The sequence below is a fragment of the Silene latifolia genome, chromosome Y, assembly GCF_048544455.1.
Source record: "Silene latifolia isolate original U9 population chromosome Y, ASM4854445v1, whole genome shotgun sequence".
In the NCBI taxonomy this organism is placed as follows: domain Eukaryota; kingdom Viridiplantae; phylum Streptophyta; class Magnoliopsida; order Caryophyllales; family Caryophyllaceae; genus Silene; species Silene latifolia.
The window spans coordinates 177,742,990-177,770,962 of NC_133538.1; the positions used below are offsets into that span (position 1 = coordinate 177,742,990).

General features: G+C 40.9%; 1 protein-coding gene across 1 annotated transcript; it reads left to right on the forward strand.

The window, feature by feature from the left end:
- On the forward strand, positions 1-27,958 carry LOC141633265 (protein ecdysoneless homolog). The gene is made up of 6 exons (XM_074445706.1): positions 1-799; positions 24,914-25,386; positions 25,479-25,817; positions 26,765-26,892; positions 27,005-27,174; positions 27,508-27,958. The coding sequence occupies exons 1-6, from the start codon at positions 170-172 to the stop codon at positions 27,715-27,717; spliced, it is 1,950 nt and encodes a 649-aa protein (XP_074301807.1). The 5' UTR covers positions 1-169; the 3' UTR covers positions 27,718-27,958.
- The last annotated feature ends 15 nt before the right edge of the window (positions 27,959-27,973 follow it).

The following is a 27,973-nucleotide window of genomic DNA, read 5'->3' on the forward strand; positions in this document are numbered from 1 at the left end:
ATCCAAATCTTATCCTTGTCATCTCTACTCACAAAGTCACAAGTGACTACTCGCTAGATCTAGAACACACGGAGTCATAGCTCACAAGATACACCGCCCAAACTAAAACTCATATAGCTCGAAGTAGTTAGAAGTTAGAACCTTCAAGTCCTCTGGAAGCACAATAACAATGGCTTCCGCCCACGACAACGACGACCCGTTCTCCACCACCAACCACCGCACCCACCCTTCACCCGACACCATCTTCTACACCATCCACCCCGACCCACCAACCACACCATCCCAACTCCACACACTCAACCTCCAAATCTTAACCACCCTAACCCCCTTCACCACCGCCTATACCTGGCACCACACCACCTTCACCCTCACCCCCACCGCAACACACCTCCACGGTCACCTCCGCTACGGCGACAACCTCGACGACGAATGGTTCGTAGTCTTCCTCCTCTTCCACATCTCCCGTCTCTTCCACAACCTCTCTATCCGGGTTTGGGACTCCGACGGCGAGTTTTTGCTTATTGAAGCCGCGTTTCATCTTCCTAAGTGGGTTAATCCTGAGACGGCCGGGAATCGGGTGTTTATAAGGGGTGGGGAGGTGTGTATTGTTCCGAAGAAGCGGGTTCCGGGTGATATGAGGTTGGAGGATGCGTTGCGGGTTTTGGTTGAGTTTCCGGATGAGTGTAGAGCGAATGATGATGTTCAGAGTGTTATTAAGCGCCGTGTTGATGAGTTTCCGGAGAAGGCGAAAAGGAATGTTCATCGTGCTAGGGTTTTGGTTCTGGTCTCGGTTGCCAAGGTCCGTATTCTTGTTTAAGACCGTTTTAAACTTATGATGTACCAGTAGTCATTATTGATAGCACGAGGAATGTTCATCGTGCTATGGTTTTGGTTCGGCTTTCGGTTGCTGAGGCCTGTGGTTTATTCATATTAGTTGGATTTAGAAATTAGTCTGGCTTGAAACCGTCTTAAAATTATGATATATAGTCACTATAGGCCTATTGCTGGCAGTAGATGAACTTTATAGTCTGGATAGACGGTTAGAGGCCAACTTAGGATTAAGACGGGTTTAAATGTGTTTTTGTGTTAAGTGGAAATTTGCCTTTAAACCTGGAGAACGGGGAAGTAGACTCATAGAGGCCAATTTTAACTTGTTATAATCTTTTTGTTGTATCCCTTCGTCCCGATGAGTTCTTTATGTTTGCTTTTTAACGCAAAGACTTGGGAGAAAATGCTTTGAAAAATACATTTTAGGAAAATTTGGACTTGATGGAATGAGTGAATGACCTAGACGCCAAAATCTGGAAAGCATGAAGAAATGACTCTAAACCTTGAGTGATGACTACTAGCTTTACGTAGGTGAAACTAGTGTTTTGAAGCTAGGTGGCTGATATGTAAAAACTAGGTTGCCGTAATAACTAGAATTAACTATCAAATTAACAATTTATAAAACCAAACTCAACTCTACACTATGCAATTAAGAATAGTAGTATAACATAAGTAAGGGTCGAACCCAAGAGAAGGTCTAACAACTAAAATTTGAACGGTAAACTACTTAAGACACTACGTAAGATTCTACTACTAATTAAGACCCTAATGACAATTTAAACTTAACAAATGTAATTAGTCACAAACAATGGATATTAACAATGTTCAACTAGTAGTAAACATAAATGGAAAAGGCATGTGTTTGGAGATAAACATGGAAATTGGGTAAAAATGGAGATTTTCTTATTGAGATAATTCTACAAACAACTAGTATGCAAGATTCAATAATAAGGAGAAACTTGTTTTAACAAGGCTCAACAACTACTTCCTAAGCACAAAGATCATCTCTTTTCTTCCCACAACAATTGCTCAACAACTTTTGTAAGATGGTGACTACTTACTCCTAAGCTAGAGTAGTTGATCCTACTTATATGGTCACCTAATTGAAAACCACAACAAGGCTTGCACACAAGAGCATTAAGATCAATTCCAAACAAAAGAAGTCAAGATTAATCCTTTAGGAGGCTTAATCCAACTATCCCAAAGATTAACATGCAATTTCCACTCACAAAGATACAGACTTTAAACCAAATTCATAAAGATGCAAGCTTGCTACAAGGATTGCAATATTAAGATGATTAACATGTAAGGTTGATCATTCCTAACACAATAACATCCAACATAAACCATAAAATCAAGGAAAATGCAATAATTATTGAGGAAAGATTAAGAGGTTCTTACAAAGCTTAAGGAAAGTAGTGTCTACCAAATTACACCAAGAAAAAGGTATAGCCTTCCATAACCATAGATGAATCCAAGGTTAATGGAAAGATTGACATAAAAATCCAACCAAAGATTACAATTTTCTCCAGAGTTCATACAAGTTTTTGAGATTATTCAATAATGAGGTGATGATCTAGGTCTTCAAAACATGAACTATATATAGGGCTGCACTCCCCTCTAGGTTAAACATGATTTTGGGCTTCCACCAAATGATTAATGACTTATGATCAATGCTCAAGGTCGAGGAGGACGGCGCAGGCTGCTTCAATAGACGCAGACTGCCTCCTGGACTGATCTCCGCTCCAAAATTGCTTCTTCTTTTCGGATCCTTTCATCATTTGGTCTCTATGCTTTTCGACAAGGGATGTCAACTCCTATGCTAGTTCGTGTGGAACCGTCTTCACTTGATTGCTTGCTTAAGAGTGTGGTTAGAGGCTCTTGCTCGGGATTCCGAACTCTCCTCTCAAAACAATGCTCCACACATGCATTAAAACTCATTAATCACGACAAACAATGGGACGGGAAGACTAGCTCATTATTCCGACAAAAAGACTCTTAAATTAAACCAAACTAGGCCTAAGAAGGCCTTATTGTTTTGACTCTATCAAACTCCCCCACACTTGGACTTTTGCTCGTTCTGAGTAAAACTCAAGGAAGGCACTTGGGCAAGTCCATAGGCGAGTATAGGGGTGAATGATCACTCTTCCCTTTCCACATCCTTCTTATGTCTCCCTCAAACACAATCCACCAATTAAAATGAAAATCTAGACTCAAAGGTTTTTGACACTCGCTCTTCACGCACTCCCCCTCCTTATATCTCCCTCATACAAAAACACAACACACCACCAACTCCGACTCATTCCAACTCCACCCTTCTTATATCACCAACCAGAGATGGCCACTCACCTTATCCCAAGGTGATAGCAAAGTGGCCTACACAACTCCTAACTCATCACATTACTCCACTTATATCGCCCCCCTTATCACTCCAAGCAAAGTATGATCATGCTACTTGGTTGGCCACACACCTACAAGAATCAACAACACAAGTAGCCAAAGCAAAATCCACCAATTTAGAATAATTTTGTGATTTAAAAATAAATTAAATCCTAATCTAGCCTTCTTCCAAGACCCTTCTTATCACTCCCTTCTTATCCCTCCATCTTTTTGGTGTTACATTTTCTCAAATTTTCAATTTTTTTGTTGAAAATCCCTCATTTTGCCTAAGGTGCCCTTTTGGGTTTTCACCTTAGCTTTCCTTTCCTCTCATGGTGGCTCGCAACTCTATTTTTCATTTTGCTCGGAATGCCCTTTTGGGTTTCCATTCCGTCCCCGGCCACCTTCCAAATCTTGCCTTAGGCGCCTACCCTTGTGGGTTTTCACCTAGCCCGGATTTTTGGTATTTTTTTTTTTTTTTCAATGCATCAAAGACTAAGTATATACATATATTACAATCATCTCACACCCCCACACTTAGACCACACATTGTCCTCAATGTGGAGGAGCACCATCACCTTCTCAAGCTTAATTGTTGAAGGGACCCGAGCCTTCTCCTTGCTCATATGTCCCTTGATTCCTTCTTCTCCTCTCCCTTGCTTCTCTTACTCTTCTTGCCCTTTCATAGCCTTCATCAACTTGTTGCTCATTAATGGTGGGTTTGTGGTGGAGTGTCATGCCAAAGAGGCCTCGGATGAGGCCAAAGAAGGAATCTTCTTGTGTTTGGGCATCTTGGTAGGAGTCCTCAATGTATTGGTGGTGTCTTTCATTTTGCACCCCAAATTGATGGCTCACTTGCTCTCTCCATTCATTTTGAGCCTTCCACAAGGCTTGATTAGCTTCCCATTGCTTGGCTTGTTGTTGTTGCCAAGCATAGGTTTCCTCTTGTCGTTTTGCAATTCCTTCAAGCATCCTCATTTGAGCCAATTCGGTTTCATCTCCCAACCGCTTATGATCATCAAAAGCGTTCTTGAATTGTTCTAAGCTCTCCAACCTTGGCCCATATTGTTGTTGCCAAGTGTGAGAGCTCTCAACCCTCCCACTAATAGCTTGTAAAGTCCCCGGGTGTCCTCAAAGTACTTGAACATTTGATGTTGCCAAGGTTCCAAGGTTTGAGTGGTGGAACCTCCGGCTTCATGCATAGGAGTGTCGTGCACAAAAGTGGAGTGCACACCCGAGGGTGTTGGAAATTAGGCTCCTCCATTCTCTCTATTTCCCTCTCTTCCTCTTGTCTCTTTCTCTCTCTCTCTCTCTCTCTCTCTCTCTCCCTCTCCCTTCTTGGTCTTACTTCACTTCTTCTAGACACACTCCTCCTTGGCCCTTCTTGTTGCTCTCTTTCAATATCGGGATCTCGGCGGCAATAGAAATGGTGTGCCATGGGTCCCCTAGGAAGAGGCATTAGAGGAGGCAACTGAAGATCAAGACAACCCATTATTTCCCAACCAGTGACCCGAAAGTGGCAACGTTGGAAGAATTCTAAACATATTGCATTCTTCGAGGGCGAATTCGTTGTAATAACAAATTCCCCTAGCTTCGTTGACCGCTTGACTTTCGGGGATTTGCCGATGGAAATGTCGGACAAAGAAGGTCACAGGCCCACCATTATGAATATTCCCATCCGATTGCTTCATTTTGTGATGCAAGCATGCATCCATGAACAATTTGGCCCAATCCGGAATGCCTACTCCCTCGGGGTATGGTCCATAAATAAAGCTTCACCGCTTCACTAACCTTAGTGGGCTCTCCAACGGCCGTGAAAAGGGTGATAAGAAAACGAGCAATTATGCGGAGGGGTGGGTTTGTTAGGGCGGAAATTTTATCATCTTTGGTGGTAGAGGTTTTATCGGTGAGTGAATTCCAAAATTCCTCGGCGGTTCGTTTTCTAGACATGATTGGCTCGGGATTTTTGGTTATTTTTAGGATCTCCCTCACTTGTGAGAGGGTGCACTCGTACCATTTTTGGTGGATTCTAAACTTATATGAACGCTCGCCATCTTCATCCATATCAAGTTCGGTCAATGTGGTTAAGAACTCGTAGGTGTAGGATCGGTAAGTTGTGTCCCACGTATCCTCATGGAGATAGGCCTCTAGTCCCACCTTAGCAAGTAAAGAGAAGGTAGTGTCATAGAGGCCAAGCTTTTTCATCGTGGCCGGGCATATAAATTTAGTGGTGACAACATTTTGTGGTTTTGGGTCAAAGAATTTGTTCCATATTTTCAACTGAGCGGCGGTCATGCCCTCATGTCCCATAAATACTTCCTCGACATCCGAATCGGATGCCTCAACCGCTCTCTTCTTCGACTTACCCTTCCCACTAAACAATTTGGTGATCTTTGGTGCCATCCTACACTTTCTTTCAAGACAAAAACAAAGCAAATACCACTCAAAACAGTTTTGCACTCTATGAGGCAAACCAACAAACACTTGGTGTGCACTACTTTGCAACTACTTAACAAGTTGTGTTTGATGATTTCCTCTACCTCACCCAGAAATTTTTTGCCACAACAACAATATAACCCCAACAACAAGAGTAAAAACGAAACAAAGAGTCCTAAAACTCTTTATTTCGACTCAAACAAGTATGTAAAAACTAAGAGGGGAGAGTATGGTTATACCTTCCCGGTTCCACACAAAACTTGCTAATAGTTGAATAATCCGTGCAAAACCCGTCTAGAACCTTAAAATCCCGGTTGAAGCTTTGATTTTGACGATTCTTGAGTTAGGGTTTTTGATGGAATTGGGCAAAATCTGCCAAAATGGTTGTATGGGAGGTATTTGGTGGTGGTAATCACATAATTGAGGGATTTGTGCAAAGGAGGGATGATTGAAGGTGATGATTTGTGGAGATTGATGGAGTTTGGGTTGTTTGGAGAGGGGTTGTGATCGACTTTGAAGATGATGAAATCCGAAAATATAAAGGATAAGGTTTTCTTTTGGTGTTTAAGGATTAACGGAGGGTACTATGCAGTCTGGAGCAGGCTGCGTCAATCAACGCAGGCCTGCGTTGTATGACGCAGGCTGCGTTCTAGACTGCCGAGGAGCTCCAAATTTGATTTTTGATACTTGTTTTCTTTGGGTGGAATGAGCATCCCCCACACTTGAGTCGTCTTTAATACTTCACAAATCCCGAGTTGATCCTTTTTAGCGCGTTTTCCCATGCAAAACTCGTCTATCAAACTTCCACAAGAGCATTAGCAACTTCCAAGCATTTGATGCAATTAATTTTTAACAAGGAATGAAATGACCTGAATTTAAATGACATGAATGTAATTTCTATCTATTAAAGCGGTAAATTACGCTAAAGAGAGTGTATTTACAAAGGTTGCCGTATTTTTAACGTCGATGGCTCGACTTAGTGCTTCATTTGATCATGCTTGATAAATTGGGTCTTCCAAAGTGACTTCCTCCACCATTTGTGGTTCCATTCCTTTATGATATGCTTTGAGACGTTGTCCATTCACTATTATCACAATGTACGGTCCGAACCATCTTGACCTTAGCTTTCCGGAGAACAACTTAGCCTATTTTTGGAAGACAAGAACTTTGCCACCTTCCTTGAACTCCCTACGACTTATCATCCGGTCATGTCATATTCTTGCTTTCTCCTTGTATATGGCGGCATTGTCGTAGGAGTCGAGACGGATTTCCTCAATCTCTTGAAGTTGAAGCTTTCTATGGAGGCCCGCATCATCTAGGCTTTGATTGAAAGACTTGATGGTCCAATAGGCCTTATGCTCTACTTCCAAAGGGAGGTGGGGAGGTGGCATGTCATGCCCTAGATGAGCCGGTACGGGGACATACCAATCGGGGTCTTGTATGCGGTGCGATATGCCCAAAGAGCGTCGTTCAACCTTTGACTCCAATCTTTTCTATCGGGGTTCACCGTCTTCTCAAGGATACCCTTGATCTCCCGATTAGACACCTCCGCTTGCCCATTTGTTTGAGGGTGGTAAGCGGTGGAGACTTTATGTATAACCCGAGCAATCCCTCCATAATTCGGTTGCAAAAGTGAGTGCCTCGGTCACTTATCAATGCTCTCGGATAGCCAAATCTTGAAAATATGTGGCTTTGTACAAAACTTAAAACGGCTCTTGCATTGTCATTCCGGGTTGGTATGGCCTGAACCCATTTCGAGACATAGTCCACCGCCAATAGAATGTAAAGATAGCCATCTGATTTGGGGAATGACCCCATAAAATCTATTTCCCACACATCAAAGATCTCCAAGTAGAGCAGATGGGTGGTTGAGGCATTTCATTCCTCCTTGATATGTTTTCAACCCGTTGGCACTTGTCACAAGTCTTTGTCTTTGTGAAGATGTGGGCATCTTTGAAAATATTTGGCCAATAGAACCCGCTTTCAAGAATTTTCCTAACCGTCCTTTGGGGTCCAAAGTAACCTCCGCAAGCATATTCATGGCAATGCTTGAGAATATGTGGTATTTCCACATCCGGCACACATCGGCGGATAACTTGGTGTTAGAGACATTTTCCATAGATAGGGATCATCCCATATGTAAAATCGGGCATCGGCTTTAATCTTGTTCCTTTGACTTGATGACAAAGAAGTAGGAAACTTTTTAGTCACCATGTAATTCACCAAGTTGGCATACCATGGTTCCGTCATCCTCAATGCATAAAAAGATTCATGAGGCAAACTTCCATCAACTACTCCCATTCTTTGCATTTGTTGATCATCAAGATGTAGCCGACTAAGGTGATCGGCCACGACATTTGCCAACCCCTTCTTCTCCCTTATTTCAATGTCGAATTCACTTAATAGGAGAACCCTCCGCATAAGCCTCGTTTTGGTGTCTTTCTTGCTCCCAAGTTGAGTGATGGCTTTGTGGTCGGTGTAGACAATCACTTTGACCCCTAGTAAGTACGACCGAAACTTCTCAAGAGCATATACCACCGCCAAGAATTCCTTCTCGGTTGTAGTGTGATTCCGTTGGGCATTGTTGAGAAGGGAGGAAGCATACTAAATGACATAAGAGGCTTTGTCCTGTTTTTGCCCCAACACGGCTCCAATGACAAAATCGCTCGCATCCGTCATGATCTCAAATGGCCGATCCCACCTAGGTGCTTGGATGATCGGGGCCGATATAAGGCTTTCCTTCAGCAAATCAAATGCTTTCCTACAATCATTATCAAACACGAACTCCACATCCTTGTGCAAGAGTTTGCACAAGGGGTTAGCGATTTTGGAAAAATCCTTTATAAACCTTCGATAAAAACCCGCGTGTCCCAAGAACGACCTCACGTCTCACGTCTCGAGTATTAGATGGATACGACAAGCTTTTAATCACATCCACCTTTGCCGTATCCACCTCAATCCCTCTTTTCGACACTATGTGTCCTAGCACGATGCCACTACTCACCATTAAATGATACTTTTCAGAATTTAGTATGAGGAGAGAGTCTATACACCATGTTAGGATCATAGCGAGGTAGTCTAGACACGACTCAAAGGAGTCTTCATGGATGGTGAAGTCATCCATGAAGCTTCCAATATGCGCTCCACATAATCGGAGAAAATGCTCATCATGCAATGTTAAAGTTCCGGGAGCATTGCACAATCCGAAAGGCATACGACGGTAAGCATATGTACCAAATGAGCAAGTGAAAGTTGTTTTGGATTGATCCTCCGGGTGAATAGGGATTTGAAAATACCCGGAGTACCCGTCCAAAAAACAATAATACTCTTTTCCACCTAACCTCTCTAGCATTAGATCTAGAAAGGGTAGGGGAAAATGGTCCTTCAAAGTGACTTGGTTGAGACGGCGATAATCAATACATACCCTCCATCTCGTTTGTAAACGGGTGGGAATCAATGCCCCTTGGGTATTCTTAATTACCGTCACCCCGCCCTTTTTTGGTACAACTTGAGTAGGACTTACCCATTGGGAATCACTAATGGGGTAGATGATGATTCCCATTTGAAGTCGTCATGGGTGGGTTAAGTCTTCTTTGAGGTTGTCTCACGGGCTTTGCCTCTTTCTCCAATCGAATCTTATGCATGCAAGTATTTGGACTTATCCCCTTGATATCGGCGATGCTCCACCCAAAAGCTTCCCTATGATCTTTCAACATGGTCACCAACCTCTCCTCTTGCTCCTTTTTGAGTGGTTTGAGAATCAATGGAAGAGTGTTGTTTTCTCCCACGAAAATATATTTAAGGTGATTTGGAAGAGGTTTTGGTTCATGTTTTGGTGGTTTTATGATGGAGGGTAGTGGCCTCTCAAGATTGGCTTCTAGGGGGAGGAAGGGTGTAGGGAATTTATGCTCTTGATATGCTAAAGTTTCAGCTGAAACCCGAGGACGCAGGCTGCGTGAGGGGACGTAGGCTGCGTCATATGACGCAGGCTGCGTTGTGTGACACTTTCATTTTTTTCTTTGGGTAATTCCTCCCCATCCTCAAGCTCTTCTTCCTTGTCCAAGTCGGAATACTCCTGCACATCATGAAACAGCACTATACGCAAACCTTCTTGTTCCAAATTGTTAGTGAGGGCAACCTCAAAAGGGTCCCTTTGACACAAATTGTACACTTGTGAGACAATTGGTTCAATGATGTTCAAGAAATAACATGAATGTGAATCGCTAGGTTGTCTCATAGCATCATAGATGTTGTAAGTTTCTTGCCATCAAATTCCATAGTGAGGTTCCCATTAGACACATCAATCTTTGTCTTAGAGGTTTTCATGAAAGGCCTCCCCAAAAGGATCGGAGTGGCCCTCGAGTCGACTTCCATATCAAGAACATAGAAGTCGGCCGGGAAGGTTAAGTGGTCTACCTCTCCCAACACATCCTCCACCATCCCCTTTGGGTAAATATTTGAGCAATCCGCAAGTTTGATCACTACGTCGGTTTTGTTCGAAGGTGGAAGTCCCAAGGTCTCATAAGGTCTCATAGTGTGTAGGACATGACATTGATTGATGCACCTAGATCTAACATAGCATGGGTGAAACTCTTCTCCCCAATTGAGCATGGTATAATGAACATCCCCGGATCGCCACACTTTTTGGGAAGTGATTTTTTAAATATGGCGGAGACATGTTCACTTAACCCATACCCTTTGGGTTCCCTTTCTTGTGTTTCTCCTAGGCGTACAAAGTTCCTTGAGAAACTTTGCATACTTCGGAACACCTTTTAAAAGATTGAGTAGGAGAATATTCACTTCACACTCCCTAAAGGTTTCGTAGAGATCTTTGGTGGTGTTTGCTTTCTCTCCTTTGTCCATGATGACTCCTTTTCTTTATCTACCACGATCTCTTCTTCCTCTTGCACCTCAATGTCAATAATCCTCTCATTTGACTTTGCCTTTCTCTTCTTCTTTGGGGGAGATTCTAAGGTTTTCCCTTCTCTCAAGGTCATGACACTTGCATTCTCTCTTGGAGGAGTGTGGTAGAAGGGATTGAAGTAGAGTTCTTTTGGTTGCTCTTGGCAATTTCTTGTGAAATTTGGCCAAGTTGGATTTCAAGATTCTTCACCCTTGAATCACTTGCAAGTTTATCGGCATCCATTTTGTCAAACCTCTTTATTGTTTCGGCATGCCCTTTAACAAGAATTTTAAACATTTCTTTAGTTAGACAAGTCATCTTCTCCTCCTCCTCCTTGTTGAAAATTTTTGTGGTTGCCTTGAGGACTTTGGTTCCCTTGATTCCCAAATTGGAAGGATCCTTCTTTTCCTTGTTAAAAATTTTGGTTTCTTTGGTAATTTGGGTTTGGACCTTGTGAATTTTGGTGCCTCAAATGGTTGAATTGCCCATTTTGGAAAGAATTCTTTGAGGTATCCCCTCCCCAACTAAGGTTTGGATTGCCCCTTAAGCCGATATTGTAAGTGTTGCCACTTGGATCGTATTTGTAGCTGCGTTACTCCGACACGGCTGTCAGGTGGCGTGTCGGACACGACACGTGACACGTGTCTGACACGGCCTTGCCGGAAACGACATTGACACGGCGGTGACGGAAGTTGAAGATTAAGATTACTGCTGAAGAAGATTGACACTGTTTTAGAAAAGAGTAATACCTTGACGCCATTGAAGAAAAAGTAGTGGAAGCCATCGAAGAAGAAGAGCAGAAGAAGCCATCGAAGAAGAAGAAGAGCACAAGAGGACTAGTTTTTTATGGTTTGTGAGGGAAAGAAGTAAGAGAGGCGTGGGTAGGTTTATGGGGAAAAGGAAATTATTATTTTTATTTTTTGCTTTTACTAGAAGGAACTGTATGGGTAACCCAAAAGCATTTGTTAGGTTCTCCCTAAATAGGTGGGGTCAGTTTGGGGGTTATGGGATTTGTGTTCTTTTATTATCAAATGTCAATTATAACATGGAGCTTTATTTTATTTTTTTTTTTATTATAAACTAGGTAAAATATTAAATTGAAATTGAAAATAGGTTGACCGTGTCCAAATTATATTTTTGTTTATAAAATTAACGTGTCGTGTCGTGTCGGTTGGTCAAGACACACCGTTGACCGTGTCGGCGTGTCGGGGTAATTCAGAAATTTTTGTCCGACACGTGTCGTAGTATCCTCCCCTGGTAGGATTTCTAGAATTATAGTTACTATGCCTATGGCACTCACATTCTCATTGCTTATACCTTGTTCTTCCATGATGGGACAAGACTCCATCGGGTGTGGACCTTGACAATAATTGCACTCCGCATTGGACCCTTGTGCTCCACCTTGATTGTTTCCCATTAATTGAGCTACCATTTTGGTGAGATCATCCACATTCTTCTCAAGTTTTTGGTTGGAAGAAGAGGGTGTTTCAGTTGAGTTAAGAGTCTTCGACCTCCGGCCTCCTCTTCCATAGCTTCTTGTGCTTGCGGCTAGCCTCTCTATAATCTCATTTGCTTCCGCCACGGAGTAGTTGTCAACCCCACCACCCGTAGCGGCATTCACCATTCTTTGGCCTTGTTAAGTAAGACCGTCACAAAAGTTCACCAATAGGTCATCACCACTTAGCCCGTGGTATGGACATTGGGCAACCAACCTTTCCCAATACTCATACAAGCTTTCACTTGGATCTTGTTCCGGAGAAGTGATGGCCTTCTTGGCATGGTTGTGTCTTGAATCGGGGTAGAACTTTTCAAGAAATGCGGATTTCATGGCCTTCCAAGTATGAATTATACCAGGTGGAAGGTAGAATAGTCAATCCTTTGCCGCATCTAGTAAAGAGAATGGAAAAGCTCGCAATTTAAATTGGTCTTTCGTGACATCATTTGGTATAGCACCCTCACACATCATGTGGAATTCGGAGAGATGACGGTTGGGGTCATCCCCCGCATGCCCATGAAACTTGGGTAGATTGTGGATAAAGTAGCCCTTCAACTCAAAGTTTGCATTAGCTCCCTATCGGATGGTTGTTGTATCATTAGCCATTGGTGGATATTCTACTTCCATTGGATCAACCGAAAGCGGTGTGGATGTTCCACTTCAACTTGTTCTTCCCTTTGAGGTCGATGATACCAAGGATTGGTGAATAACCAAGAATATGCTCCAAATCCGTCTTCTTCATCGGGAGTGGACTCACTACCTTGTTGGGACCTAGGCATAAACCTTTACACTAAACAAGATAGATTAGAATTACCACTTACTTTTAACAATAACAAGGAAATAAGAACAACAAAGCATAAATCACAACTCAAGTTCTAGTTACGTTGCCTTCTCCGGCAACGGCGCCAAAATTTGATATGTAAAAACTAGGTTGCCGTAATAACTAAAATTAACTATCAAATTAACAATTTATAAAGCCAAACTCAATTCTACACTATGCAATTAAGAATAGTAGTATAGCATAAGTAAGGGTCGAACCTAAGAGAAGGTCTAACAACTAAAACTTGAATGGTAAACTACTTAAGACACTAAGTAAGACTCTACTACTAATTAAGACCCTAATGACAATTAAACTTAACAAATGGAACTAATCACAAACAATGGATATTAACAGTGTTCAACTAATAGGAAACATAAATGGAAAAGGCATGGGTTTGGAGACAAACATGGAAATTGGGTAAAAATAGAGATTTTCTTATTGAGACAATTCTACAAACAACTAGTATGCAAGATTCAATAATAAGGAGAAACTTGGTGTAACAAGGCTCAACAACTACTTCCCAAGCACAAAGATCCTCTCTTTTCTAACTTTTGTAAGATGGTGACTACTTACTCCTAAGCTAGAGTAGTTGATCCTATTTATATGGTCACCTAATTGAAAACCACAACAAAGCTTGCACACAAGAGCATTAAGATCAATTCCAAACAAAAGAAGTCAAGATTAATCCTTTAGGAGGCTTAATCCAACTATCCCAAAGATTAACATGCAATTTCCACTCACAAAGATACAAACTTTAAACCAAATTCATAAAGATGCAAGCTTGCTACTACGATTGCAATAGTAAGATGATTAACATGCAAGGTTGATCATTCCTAACACAATAACATCCAACATAAACCATAAAATCAAGGAAAATGCAATAATTATTGAGGAAAGATTAAGAGGTTCTTACAAAGCTTAAGGAAAGTAGTGTCTACCAAATTACACCAAGAAAAAGGTCTAGCCTTCCATAACCATAGATGAATCCAAGGTTAATGGAAAGATTGACATAAAAATCCAACCAAAGATTACAATTTTCTCCAAAGTACTAAGTTTTCTTTTCATACAAGTTTTTGAGATTATTCAATAATGAGGTGATGATCTAGGTGTTCAAAACATGAATTATATATAGGGCTGCATTCCCCTCTAGGTTAAACATGATTTTGGGCTTCCACCAAATGATTAAAGACGGATGATCAATGCTCCAAGGCCGAGGAGGACACAGGCTGCAACATCCACCGCAGGCCTGCGTTAACAGACGCATTAACAGACGCAGGCGTCCTGGACTGATCTCCGCTCCAAAATTGCTTCTTCTTTTCACGATCCTTTCATCATTTGGCCTCCATGCTTTTCCACAAGGGATGTCAACTCCTATGCTAGCTCGTGTGGAACCGTCTTCACTTGATTGCTTGCTTAGGAGTGTGGTTATAGGCTCTTGCTCGGGATTCCGAACTCTCCTCTCAAAACAATGCTCCACACATGCATTAAAACTCATTAATCACGACAAACAATGGGACGGGAAGACTAGCTCATTATTCCGACAAAAAGACTTAAATTAAACCAAACTAGGCCTAAGAAGGCCTTATTGACTCGACACTTTTGACTCTATAAGTGGCGAAAACAAAGATGGAACTATTTCAAGAGGTGAAGAGGCGAGTTAGTACTGCAAATAATCTGCAATAGACAAATTTAGGAAAAACAAAATGAAACAGAGTTTATGTTAGTATTCATATTTTTCATTGATTAGGGACGGCAATTCCTGTTAGCCAATAGTATTATTAGCAATCCGGACTAATTTTGGATTAGTATGTTAATATTCCGTAGTGTTATTGGGTAGGAGGTCGTATGTTCAAGGTAAAAATGTTACAATTGTTCGATTTTTGGAATCGATAGGTTGCAAACACTTTAACAGTGGGTTGGGTGGAGAATACCACTTGGGATTATAGGAAATAATCAATGAAATAGAGTTGATTAAGGAAGAGGGTGATGACAATAGATTTCTTGTTAAACAATATTCTTGATTACACTCTAAATGGAGAATGAGGCTTATATAACTGCTAGGAAATGCAAGTAACTAAAATGAGTAAAGAGAGTTACTAAACTACCCTTCCTCTTAAAAACGGTGTGTTTCATTTCCGACCCTTTGAAATCATCCTTGTCCTCAGGATGAGAGCAAACTCGTCAGTCATCAATATATGCGAATGAGATTCAGATGAGCTTAGAAAAGTAGCCTTATGCGAGATTGACATCAGTGTTTCATGGACATCCTTATGAGCCAACTCAAAATAACCACCAGACACGTCAGCTCCACCAGGGTCAAATACCCAAATAACCACTCCACCACTATACTGAAACTTTGGTAGCAAGTCCAACTGTTCTAGAAAAAATGACATGGCTGCTTTAGTTTCATCTGTCTTCAAAAATCTGGAGTTCAGCTTGTCATTTCTAGTGGTATACCCACTTAAAGTACAAAACTACAAACAAAGAACCAATTTTCGACTTTCATTGGCAGCAGCAACAAATACTTGTCCCACCCAGGGTTTAAAAACTCGCCCGATACGTCTCGTATCGCCCGAGTAGTATCGGTCTCGATGGTTGCCGAGTCACGATACACCGAGATTTATCGGCCATTTATAAAAGGGGGCAAAATCGGCCGAGTTGAGCGAGTTGACTCGGGTATCGCCGAACTCGTTCCGATACAACCGATATAATCAACCGAGATTTTCTAATACTCCCACCATATTTCTCTTCATGTGCTCTTGCCCAAATTGATATACATGGGTGAAGAAAGTCTTATCCCTTAACATTTCTTCTTTGCTTCCATTCTCACCAAAGTTCTTTACATTCTCAATCACCAAAAGATAATCCAAAAATATTCTCACATTTTTCAAGTTATTGAGGTTTCTCCAACTCACAAGAAACATGGCATCCCTAGGCCAACAGTTTGCAGGAGTAACATTGTCAAGCATGGAAAATTGTAAGTAGGTTACTATTTTATAATCAAACTGAGCATGCACTGTTTCTTTTCCCTTGTAAGCATCTACGCACATAAAATTTGTATCAAGAAGCTTAAAATCCCAAGTACAAAGAAACTGTACTATTCCATCGCCCATGAAAATACTCTTGTCCTGAAACATGTAAGAAATGAAGTTGCTATAGTGCAGTCTGATCATATGGGCATGCCCTTTGCTGCCAGTGTTGATGATAATCACCAAATGATATGTGATTGTGTCTTTAAACAAAGGATGTGTAATACCATATTGGATAGAAGGGGGCTCTATTGTATTATCTAATTTCTTCCAGAAAATCAATCTCATTAGTTTACTCCAATAGTGTACCTTCTTCCCCTTGAAAACACCCTTGTCCTCAAGGGTGATGGAAAGAATGCAATCTTGTAACTCGCTAACATCAGTTGTAACGAGGAAGACGTTACTATAATACATGGAGTGAAGTGTATTGGTAAACAGACATATCAACTTATGTCCATCATCCAACGCACTTGGGACAACCAATGAACACAAATATCCTCCGGGGTTAAAAACAATTAGCTTTAGGTCGAAGGCAACAAATAATAAAGGTACTTGGAGAGCATACATATTGAAGTTAACTAACAAAATCAGCCTGCTAAGGTGAATGCTAAGGTGAAAAGACTGAAACCATACCAGCCTTTTTGAGATACTAACATCCCTATCATGCCCACGAAATCGCCACTTAACAAATCATAGTTATTATGCTGAAAATAAGGAAACCAACTTGTATGCTTCACCCTCGCCCCACAAGCTAAATTACCAACTATTTTTTCCAAACTCAAAAACCTATTATCCATCTCAGCAAGTTGGAGAAAAGGCTCGTTTTCTGGTACACACAGTTCGTTGAACATGTTGCGGGCGTTTGTCTTTCGTTCATCTTCGGCAGAATGGTACCGTATATGTTGCTCATGATCAAATTCACCAGCTTTATCACTTTCCATTTTTGCAGGTTGAGCCATTTCCCGTATAAAATCTGGCAGAGGCATTTCGTCGAACACCTGGTGTACTTGAATTACAGAAGTTGTAGTGCTCGTAATACCTTCAGTTGGAAGGTTGTGCACCTGATTTTGGCATAAATAATTAGCAGGCGCTAGAGGATTTGGTGTAGGAAATTCGTCGAACACCTGTTGTGCTACACAAAAATTTGTCTCCCTCGCCTTTAATATTCTTGTCCCGAGCCTCAAAATCTTCATCTACTTCAAGTGTTCTAGGCGAAATTTTGTCAAACACCTTCTGCTCACCAGTGACCATTGCTCCCTTTTCCGAAATATATGAGTTCAACACACTCATTTCATCAAACAACTCGTCTGCAATAGGAAGTGGTGCCTCAGGTTGAGCAATTTTTTGTTTCCTGGGCTTCAACACCTCTTTAGGTACCTTAACGAGAGCAACACCTTCACCGTTCTTACCAAAAGTAAACCTACAGTTATAATTAGGTGGACCTGTCACAAATATGGTCGACAGACCATAATTCGTCACACCACAAGCACAAATCCCTGACTCTTCTTGCATTCATGGCACTCGTGGTAGTGAGTATGTAGGAAGTGATGATGCCATCTTGCTTTGCATCTGCAATTCGTTCTTCATCTGAACCGTCAGGCCTCAAACTCTTGTAGAATTCTTCGATGATACTCATTCTCAATCTTTTTGTGATTTTTTTTTTTTTTTTTTTGGGGTTATGATGGCAGTCACTAGTCCGAGGATGGACTAGCTCTGATACCACTGTTACAACTGTTCGATTTTTGGAATCGATAGGTTGCAAACACTATATAACCTGCAGTGGGTTGGGTGGAGAATACTACTTGGGATTATAGGAAATAACCAATGAAATAGAGTTGATTAAGGAAGAAGGTGATGACAATAGATTTCTTGTTAAACAATATTCTTGATTACACTCTAAATGGAGAATGAGGCTTATATAACTGCTAGGAAATGCAAGTAACTAAAATGAGTAAAGAGATGACAATAGATTTCTTGTTAAACAATATTCTTGATTACACTCTAAATGGAGAATGAGGCTTATATAACTGCTAGGAAATGCAAGTAACTAAAATGAGTAAAGAGAGTTACTAAACTACCCTTCCTCTTTAAAAACGGTGTGTATAAAAAAAGGAACCATATTGAACCTAAAACGAGTTATTAAGTTGTTTCCGGAGCTACTGATGATGATCAGCCTGCGATTATAGGTCGAAATTTGGAAATTCTGTGTTGCGGGTTTCGATTGTCATTGCTCTGTTGGACACTTCTCCGTATTCATATTAGGTGGCCATACCACAGACTGCTAATTTGGTCATACGGTTTAATGCTTAGGTTTTTAAGTTGTTTGAGTGGTTTTGTCAAGGTTCAGGTGAAATTCTGCCTAGACTGAAGAACCCTCACCCAATTCAATATAGGGCTGTCTTATTTACCTAAGTGAGTGATAGACTAGTGTCGCTATTCTCACCAGCATTCTATTCAATTCTGTACGAGTTATCTCTGATGTGAATCATAAATCTAATCTTAGACAAAACTTGTGCTGCTAAATTTTGCTTAGTAATATTAGTAAAACATTTTTGCCGTCTATTATTTAGAACTTATGATTGATTCTGGCTTTATTTTAGGCTTTTAGCTAACAATTGAACCAATAGAATTGCGGAGGTTGCTATTTTTTTTTTTTTTTTGATAAACCAAAGTTAGTACAGCAGGAATTTATATAAAAAAATGACTGAATCTTAATTAAATTGATGAATGATTAAAGCTGAAACGTCAGAAATTGCAGTAATAAACAATAAGCTGTTCAATATAAAATTGATAGGCTTATAATAAAGCTAGAATTGGAGTGACTATGAAAGAAAGTCACCTGAAAACTTAGCTAAATAGGGAAACAACTTCAGAGAAGGATTAAGGAGGATTAATTATGGTTTTTCATTAATTATTCTCATCTCATTACAACTCCATACTTATACTAGTGAAATACTTGCTGAATAAGGAAATAAATAGGGATAAGATGGTAATTATGATACTAATGAGCTGTTGATCCCCTATGACTAATTTGTCCTGATGCTAATGGCATGTGCTGGGTTTTGTACTTCTCCATGGCTAGCAACGGAATTGTTAGGTGTACTAATGAGGTGTCCAAATTCCTTAGATTCTTTGTAACCCTGGTTACTTGTGCTTAACCCTGGTTTAGTCTTCAATTGGTGAGCTGTGGGATTCTGCACATCAGAGTTAGTTATTTCCCCAAATAACTTCAAGGCTTTCTCTGTTTTCCCTCCAACTTCAGAATGGCTTGTAACATTACCTCCCCCTTGAGCTGATCCTTGACCCCAAGGATCAAAATCAGGATAAGCCTGCATCATATCATATAGAAATTCCCATGTTGCATCCTCCATAGCGGAATTGTTCCACTTGACCAATACCTTAGTTGCTGTTACCCTGCCCCTCTTCACAGTCTTCCTGGCTAAGATCAGCTTAGGTGCCTTGGGTTCCTCTTCTAGTTCAGGTGGGTTAGGTTCTGTCGAAGGAGGGTCATGGCATTTTTTGAGTAAAGAGACATGAAAGGTAGAGTGTATTTTTGCAGTGGCAGGTAATACTAGCTTGTATGCTACTGGACCCACTCTCTTGAGGATTTTGTATGGCCCATAATATTTCTTTGAGAGCTTCTGGTTGGACCTCCTCTCTACACTGGTCTGTCTATAGGGTTGTAATTTGAGGTATACATAATCCTCTTCTCTGAATTCCCTCTCACTCCTTCCTTTATCAGCTTGTTGCTTCATCCTATTTTGTGCCCTAGCTAGATTGATCCTTATACTTTGTAGGGCTTCTTCCCTTTCAAGTAGTGTCCTCTCTACAGCTTCTACCTTGCTTTCCCCAGGTAAGTAAGGGAGATGAGTTGGTGGTGGCTGCCCATATAGAACCTCATAGGGAGAGCACCTGAGTGAGTGATGATAGGTAGTATTATACCAGAATTCTGCAGCAGCCAACCATTTGCACCATTCTTGAGGAGTCTCATGGCAAAAGCATCTCAAGTATGTCTCAAGACACCTATTTAGGACCTCTGTTTGACCATCTGACTATCTGACTGTGGGTGGTAAGTTGAGCTAAGGTTGAGGGAGACTCCTTGTACTGTAAACAACTCTTGCCAGAAATTACTGATGAAGATTGGATCTCTATCTGACACAATTTGTTCAGGAATTCCATGTAGCTTATAAACATTGTCAAAGTAGGCTTGAGCCACCTCTGATGCACTATAGGGGTGTTTGAGGGGTATGAAGTGAGCAGCTTTGCTTAGCCTATCTACCACAACAAGTATAGAGTCGCTCCCCATTGAGCTTGGTAGGCCCTCAATGAAATCCATGCTTACTTCTGTCCAAATAGAAGTGGGTATTGGGAGAGGTTGTAGCTTCCCAGGAGAGGCAGCTCTATCGTACTTGCATTGTTGGCAGGTCTGGCATTTCTTGACATATTCTTGCACTTGAGTCCTTATTCCCTTCCAGAAAAAATTTTGTTTAATTCTTTGACATGTAGCTTCCACGCCCGAATGGCCACCTTGCATGGTATCATGCATCATGGATATAATTGTTTGTTGTAACTCCTTGGAGCTTCCAACAACCAGTTTCCCCTTCCTTTTTAATTGATCCCCCCTCCAAGTGTAACTCTTATGGGACTCGGGGTTCCTTCTTAAATCTTCTATTATGGAGATCAGCTCCTTGTCTTCTTGCCATTCCTTCTGTAAGGCATTGTACAAATTCGTACTCATCTGATTTACAAACAGTTGCAGGAGCTCTGAACTATGCATTCTTGATAGAGCATCTGCTGCAATGTTCTCCTTTCCCTTCTTGTATTCAATAGTATAGTCATAACCCAAGAGTTTAGCCAACCATTTATGTTGAAGAGGGCTGGTAATCCTTTGTTCCAGTAGATATTTCAGACTTTGGTGGTCAGTTCTGATGATGAATTGTTTCTCAATCAGATACTGATTCCACTTAGTCACAGCATAGATTATGGCCAAGAGCTCTTTCTCATAGATAGACATAGCCTGGTTCTTTAGTGATAAGGCCTTGCTAATGTAGGCAATGGGGTGTCTATCCTGCATTAGAACAGCCCCAATACCCTCCCCAGACGCATCAGCCTCAATGACAAAAGGCTTGGAGAAATCAGGTAAGGCCAACACCGGTGCAGTGGTCATGGCTGTTTTGAGATTCTCAAAAGTAACCTGCGCTTCCTGGCTCCGTAAGAAGGCTCCCTTCTTTAGAAGATTGGTTAAGGCTTGCTGAGGGACCCATATCCCTTGATGAACCTTCTGTAATAGCCAGTTAGTCCGAGAAATCCTCTCAACTGTTTCAAGTTTTTGGGGGCAGGCCAATTAGAGACTGCTGCTATCTTTGTTGGCTCAGTAGCCACACCTTCCTTAGAAACAATATGCCCAAGATACTCTAGTTTGGTTAAACCAAAGCAGCACTTGCTAGGTTTTGCATACAACTTGTTTTCCTCCATTAATTGTAAAACCAGCTGCAAGTGTTGTAAATGCTCACTCCATCCAGTACTATATATTAAGATATCATCAAAGAAAACCAACACGAACTTCCTCAAATAGGGCTCAAACACTCTGTTCATTAGGCTTTGGAAAGTGGATGGTGCGTTTGTGAGGCCAAATGGCATGACCAGGTACTCAAAATGGCCACTATGGGTCCTGAATGCTGTTTTGGCCACATCTTCAGGATTCATTCTTATTTGATGAAATCCAGATCTGAGATCAATCTTTGAATAGTATTCTGATCCATGCAACTCATCTAGTAGTTCTTCAATCAAGGGAATGGGAAATTTGTCCTTGATTGTTTGTTTGTTCAAGGCTCTATAGTCTACACATAGCCTCCATGTGCCATCCTTCTTCTTTACCAGTACCATAGGAGATGCATAAGGGCTATTACTGTGCTTGATCACCCCATTGTCCAGGAGTTCTTGTGTCATAGATTCTATAATATCTTTCTGCACCATAGGGTACCTATAAGGCCTAATATTGACAGGCTCAGCGTCACTTTTTAGTATAATCTTATGGTTATGCCCCTCCCTTAGTGGTGGCAGTTCTTTAGGCTCTTTAAAAAGCCCTGAATACTGGTTCAACAAGCTCTGCAATTGCCCCTCATCTTTTTCTTTTTCTCCAGTTAGGGAAATGGCAAAGAATTCCCCCCCCACCTTCATTCTGTGGTTGTACCAATGCTAACTGTGCCCCTTCTGCAATGGTCTTGCTAACCTTCCTCTGTTCCTTCAGTCTAGAGGGTTGTGCTCCCTTCAACACATGATTCCTTCCCTCGTATTTAAACTGCATGGTAAGTTGATTAAAGTCCCATGTGATAGGCCCCAAGGTGCCCAACCACTGGATACCCAAGACAGCATCACAACTTCCTAGAGGAATGACATAGAAGTCAGCAACAAATTCACTGTTCCTGATCTTCCACCTTAAACCCTTAATAGAAAAGCAACACTGCAGCTTTCCTCCATTAGCCACAGAAATGTTGAAGCTTGGAATGGGTATAAGGTTAAGATTCAAGATCATGGCCACCTTAGAGTCTATAAAGTTGTGTGAGCTTCCACTGTCCACTAGAATGCTCAGTGTCACTCCCAATCTGGCCTGGAATTCTCATGGTTTGACAGTGAGAATGCCCTGCTAGAGCATTAATGGAAATCTGAGCCAGCTGCCCTTGTTGCTCCTGGTCAGTGTCACCACACTCTTCTTGTTCCTCCTCACTGCCTCCTTCCTCCTCCAATACAAACAATCTGTCTCTTATTCTTACACACATGCTGTGGTGTGAACTTCTCATCACAGTAGAAACACAAGCCTTGTGCCTTCTTTGCCTCAAAGTCGGCATTGAAAGGTCTGTATCTGGGTTGGTTCTTTGGTGGGAAAGTGAAAGGCTTTTTGTGAAGGTCAGGGGTGGGTTTTTGTGGCTGACTTTTAAAATTAGCTTTTAATGGTGTAGGGAGAAGAGGAGGCTTGGATGAGTTTGGGTGGGAGAAGGTTGTTTGAAGTGGTTTGGATGAGCTTGGTTGGGAGTGGGCTGTTTTGTGGTTGTGTTTTGGTTGCAAGGCCAGGGAGGTCTCTTGTAGTTTGGCTAGGCCATAAGCATCAGCAATGGCCTTAGGTCTAAGCATTCTGACCATGACAGAAATTTTATCATCGAGCCCAGTAATAAAGCAACTCAAGACATAATCGGGTTGTAATGAAAGTTTACTGATCAAAACATCAAACTCGTCATGATATTTTTAAACAGATTCAGTCTGCCTAAGCTGAAGCAACTCAGACATGGGGTCTTCATGCATATTACCAAACCTATTCTTAATGGCTTTCTCATACTCTTCCCATTTAAGCACAGTGTCACTTTTTCTGTTTTTAATGAAGGCCTGGTGCCAAGCTAAGGCCTTGGCCTCTAAATGCATGGAAGCATAGGTAACCTTCATTACTTCATCAGTTTCAGAGACAGAAAAAAACTGAGTGCATTTAAATAGCCAATCCTCTATATCATTGCCATCAAATATAGGAAACTTAATGGTGGGGGACCTTACCATGCCATTAGGGCTGTTCCCAATTTTCCAGAGTGCAGTGAGAGCGTAGCAATGGTTTGAACCAGGGTCTCCACTTGGGCCTTCAATTGTTGTACCTCTTCTGCTAATTCTGGGGTTGTCATGGTATTCCTTCTTTTTGCAGTTTTTGAAATTTTTTGGTTTTTTGTGTAAGTAAGAAAGGAAGAATTGAATATTTTTGTGTTTTTTCTTGGGTTTCTAAGGTTCTCTCTAATTTTGAGAGTTTGAAAATCCACAGGTCAACGAGGGACTAGTGCTCTGATAGCCAAATGATAAACCAAAGTTAGTACAGCAGGAATTTATATAAAAAAATGACTGAATCTTAATTAAATTGATGAATGATTAAAGCTGAAACGTCGGAAATTGCAGTAATAAACAATAAGCTGTTCAATATAAAATTGATAGGCTTATAATAAAGCTAGAATTGGAGTGACCATGAAAGAAAGTCACCTGAAAACTTAGCTAAATAGGGAAACAACTTCAGAGAAGGATTAAGGAGGATTAATTATGGTTTTTCATTAATTATTCTCATCTCATTACAACTCCATACTTATACTAGTGAAATACTTGCTGAATAAGGAAATAAATAGGGATAAGATGGTAATTATGATACTAATGAGCTGTTGATCCCCTATGACTAATTTGTCCTGATGCTAATGGCATGTGCTGGGTTTTGTACTTCTCCATGGCTAGCAACGGAATTGTTAGGTGTACTAGTGAGGTGTCCAGATTCCTTAGATTCTTTGTAACCCTGGTTACTTGTGCTTAACCCTGGTTTAGTCTTCAATTGGTGAGCTGTGGGATTCTGCACATCAGAGTTAGTTATTTCCCCAACTAACTTCAAGGCTTTCTCTGTTTTCCCTCCAACTTCGGAATGGCTTGTAACATTTTTTTTTTGGATAGTGTTATACTGTTATCAGGGCATAGTACATTTTACTCTTCTCGGCTCAAGTATATTGTACTTGTTATTTCTAAGTTTCTAACAAGTGACAAAATCAACATTGGGTACATTTATTTCACTCGATTTTTTTTTTCCATCAGAGGTAGGCTGCATCTTTTCCATATTTCCAATGGTGACAAAATCAACATTGGGTACATTTATTTCACTCGATTTTTTTTTTCCATCAGAGGTAGGCTGCATCTTTTCCATATTTCCAATGGAGCCAAAGATTTATTACTCTTAGGTTCTGGATTATGATGGAATAAAGCAAAATAGCTCACTAAAGTGGCTGCGCTTCTTTCTCTTGTGAAGTAGTGGTCCTTCGATGCAGTTCTCGACGCAATTTTCATCTTGGGTCATTCGGAAACAACCTCTTTGTGTTGCTAACACAAGGGTAAGGCTGCGTACATCCGATCCCCCCTTACCCCGCAATTTGCGGGAGCCATTGAGGCACTGGGGTAATGTTGTTGTTGTTGTAGAGGTAGGCTGCACTTACCTAGGGTCTGTTTCATTGTTTTTTTAGGTGCTGAGGCAAGAGCCGTGTATGATATCCTTGGCGGTTGAGGGGTTTTACGATCGTGATATCGATAATATGAAGCATGCGGCAAAGATGGAGAAGTTTTTACCTAAGGGAAGAGAAGAGGAGCTAGTTTTAGTCTTAGCGAAGATGTCAAGAGCTATGTATGCTCAATTGATGCAGCAGAAGTTTCAGGCACCTAAGTGTTATCCAATGCCGCCAGTCCCTCCTAAGACCGATCAGAGTACATACCTTGAGGCCGAGTTGGGAATGAAGATTGCATGTGGATTTGAGATGATGTATCAACAGAAAAAGAGAGAAGAGGAGGAAGGGAAGGGAAGTACCTGGGAGGTATTTAGAGATAGTTTGGAGAAGAGTGGGTATTTCCAAGGACTGCTTCCAGGGTCATATGAGTACAAGAGGCTGATGGAGAATGCTAAGGAGTATTACAAGAAGAGTGCCGTGCATCATGAAGCCAGGTACTCATAAATCTGTCTTGAAGATCTTATTGAGCTTTCTTTCGTTTTACAGCATGATCATATTGTGACATTATGTTTACCAATTGAAACAGTGAAATGTTAAGTGCACCAGTAAAGCGCATTGATGAGATTCTTGCTTTACCACTCTCCATGGATGATTTTAAGGTTCAAGAAGTACCTTCATCTGATGATAACTCTTGGCTTTATGGTGGTGAAGAAGAATTGAATTCTGTCCTCACTGAAAGACAACGAGAGATGGAACAATATGAAGAAAAGAAGAAAAAGAAGCAGAAAGTGAAGGAGAAGATCAATGAAAGTGATTCATCCATTCCAAATGAAAATGATGTTGATTTAGGAGATATTGCAAAGTTGATGAAGGCATTCATGGATAAAGTATCAACTTACAAAGGAGCAGAAGTGCCTGAAGACAGGTTGGCCTACTTTTACCAGCTTTCATTGTTTCCTCTCCTTTCTGCATGATTTTAAGTCCTCTACATATTCTCCTGAAACTCATTTATAAAAGACAATACTCATCATATATGAAAATACTCTGTCCTTGATTTTGGCGTTTCACCCTTGTTTCCAGCCAATGTATTTGCTAGTTTGAAAATCCATGTGCCGACATTCGAGAACTCATATGGTTGGTCATACTTCGAAAAAAATAAAAGTAATTCCTCTATTTATGCCAATTCACTACATGATTTGAAATGTCCTCACATATTTAGAAAAATTAAGTGAAATAGCCTAATCAGAGGGAGTACAAGTTATGACTTCTGTTGAGAAAGACCCAGGTGTCACATGTGATTGTCCAACATTGATTGGCGAGGAGAAAGTTATTCACTATATAAACCAAGAACCTGCTTTCCTATTGTTAGTTGGTTCGGGGATGAAACTCTTCCGTTGGGAAGTTGACTTTCTCTCCTTGTGGGTGTGGTCAAAACCTGTTTTCTTTGAAACTCTTTGGTTTATATGAATGTCTGACCTCAGTTGTTGGCTCCTAATAATATATGTGGTAATTGAAAGAGCTGGTGTGCTCCCTGGAACTCTCACCATATGAGGTCTGATCTGGAAAAAGCATGATGCGATTCGTAACTTGTGGTCTGTTGTAGTTTCTCTGTCAGTGAAGCCATTCAGTAGTCAATGTGAATGCTACTGGATCTGTACTAAAGAAAAGTACTAGTAATACTATTGAGTTCCTAAAACTAAACATAATTTATATCAGTATTTTGTTATGCTTGATATTCTTACATGTTTGGTTAACATGTTATGCCGGAGAACGAAATATTTGGTGGGCCTACGGCCGTACGCTTAGAGATGTGGACTTTTATGTTTTTACTACAAGCATTGCTAAGGCTATCCTTTCTTTCTCCCGTGATAGCGACCTGGAAGATGTTGAGTTTGACATGGATCGGTTTATGAAAGAGCTTGGAGCAGCAACAATGAATCCAGCCCAAGATGTGGATAGTGACGATGTTGAGGGTGGATCTTCATCTGACATGGATTTTGGTGTGTCCCATTGAAGTTCAAGATATATTTTTTTTTTTTGCTTAATTTTGCTGTGTATTCAGATTGCCTTGGTTTTGGCTATCTTTACATGACGCCTGATAAAATCTTGCAGATGAGTCCGAGGACGACAGTGATATGGAAGAAGAACCCGAAGAACATGGTGACATGAAGCAGAAAGATTTTACACATGCATATTCGGATGTTCTAAATGACGAGCTGAAGAGTACCACTCTAAAGAAAAGCTTTGTACGGGCTAATGATCACTCTCCATATAAAAATGAGGTTACTCCCCCGACCCAACTTCCTTCCTTTTTTTTTCCCCTGATCACCTTTATTATGTTTTTTTCTTTTGAGAAGTATTTTAATCAAAGGTAAACAAATGAGATGGAGGGATTGCATTAGTGTTGGTTAGGAACCGCCTCTTAAATGGTCCTTTCACAGGCTCCTACATTTTTAGTGTGAACCCGTCTCTTGGAAGACTTGCTGCTCACTAATACTCCGTAGATAAATAGATCAAATCCTACCCTGATCTCTTTTTCCGTTCTCATTTGGCTTGCAAGTTACGATGTTTACCAGAAAGTTACTGATTTGGTGGTTGATTATGATGATATACAGGCACTGTCAGGTGCCGGAGACGAAGAGATGGACGACAACTTTACTCCAGTAGATGTAGATGTAAACTTGGTTAAAAGCTTGCTTGATTCATTTTCTTCTCAGCAAGGTCTACCAGGTCCTGCTTCCAACTTGCTTGGTCTTATGGGCAAACAGCTTCCACTAGATGATGTTGCCAAACCCAAGCACAACGCCAAACCCAAAGACACATAGACACGTCATCAGTTTAGTATAAATCATCACCATTTTTATTATTCGAGGTATGATTGTCGGAAGTTAAAGGTGGTGGGATATAATAGTGCACGCGGATACCGCAGGTGGCATGTCCACAAATACAGATGATCGCAACTCGTTGACATGTACCTAGTTCATATTGCTTTTACTTTGTATAGCGATTTTTTTGTAATCTAAAAAGGATTTAATTAATTATTTCAAGTGAGACAATTTTGCGGATTATGTGTACGTTAAA

Bases quoted from the DNA above. Each gene is read 5' to 3' on its own strand.
- LOC141633265 (XM_074445706.1), top strand. From the start codon at position 170: ATGGCTTCCGCCCACGACAACGACGACCCGTTCTCCACCACCAACCAC. The intron at 25,387-25,478 runs GTACTCATAAAT...CAATTGAAACAG, and splicing joins GCCGTGCATCATGAAGCCAG to TGAAATGTTAAGTGCACCAG. The intron at 25,818-26,764 runs GTTGGCCTACTT...CTCCCGTGATAG, and splicing joins GCAGAAGTGCCTGAAGACAG to CGACCTGGAAGATGTTGAGT.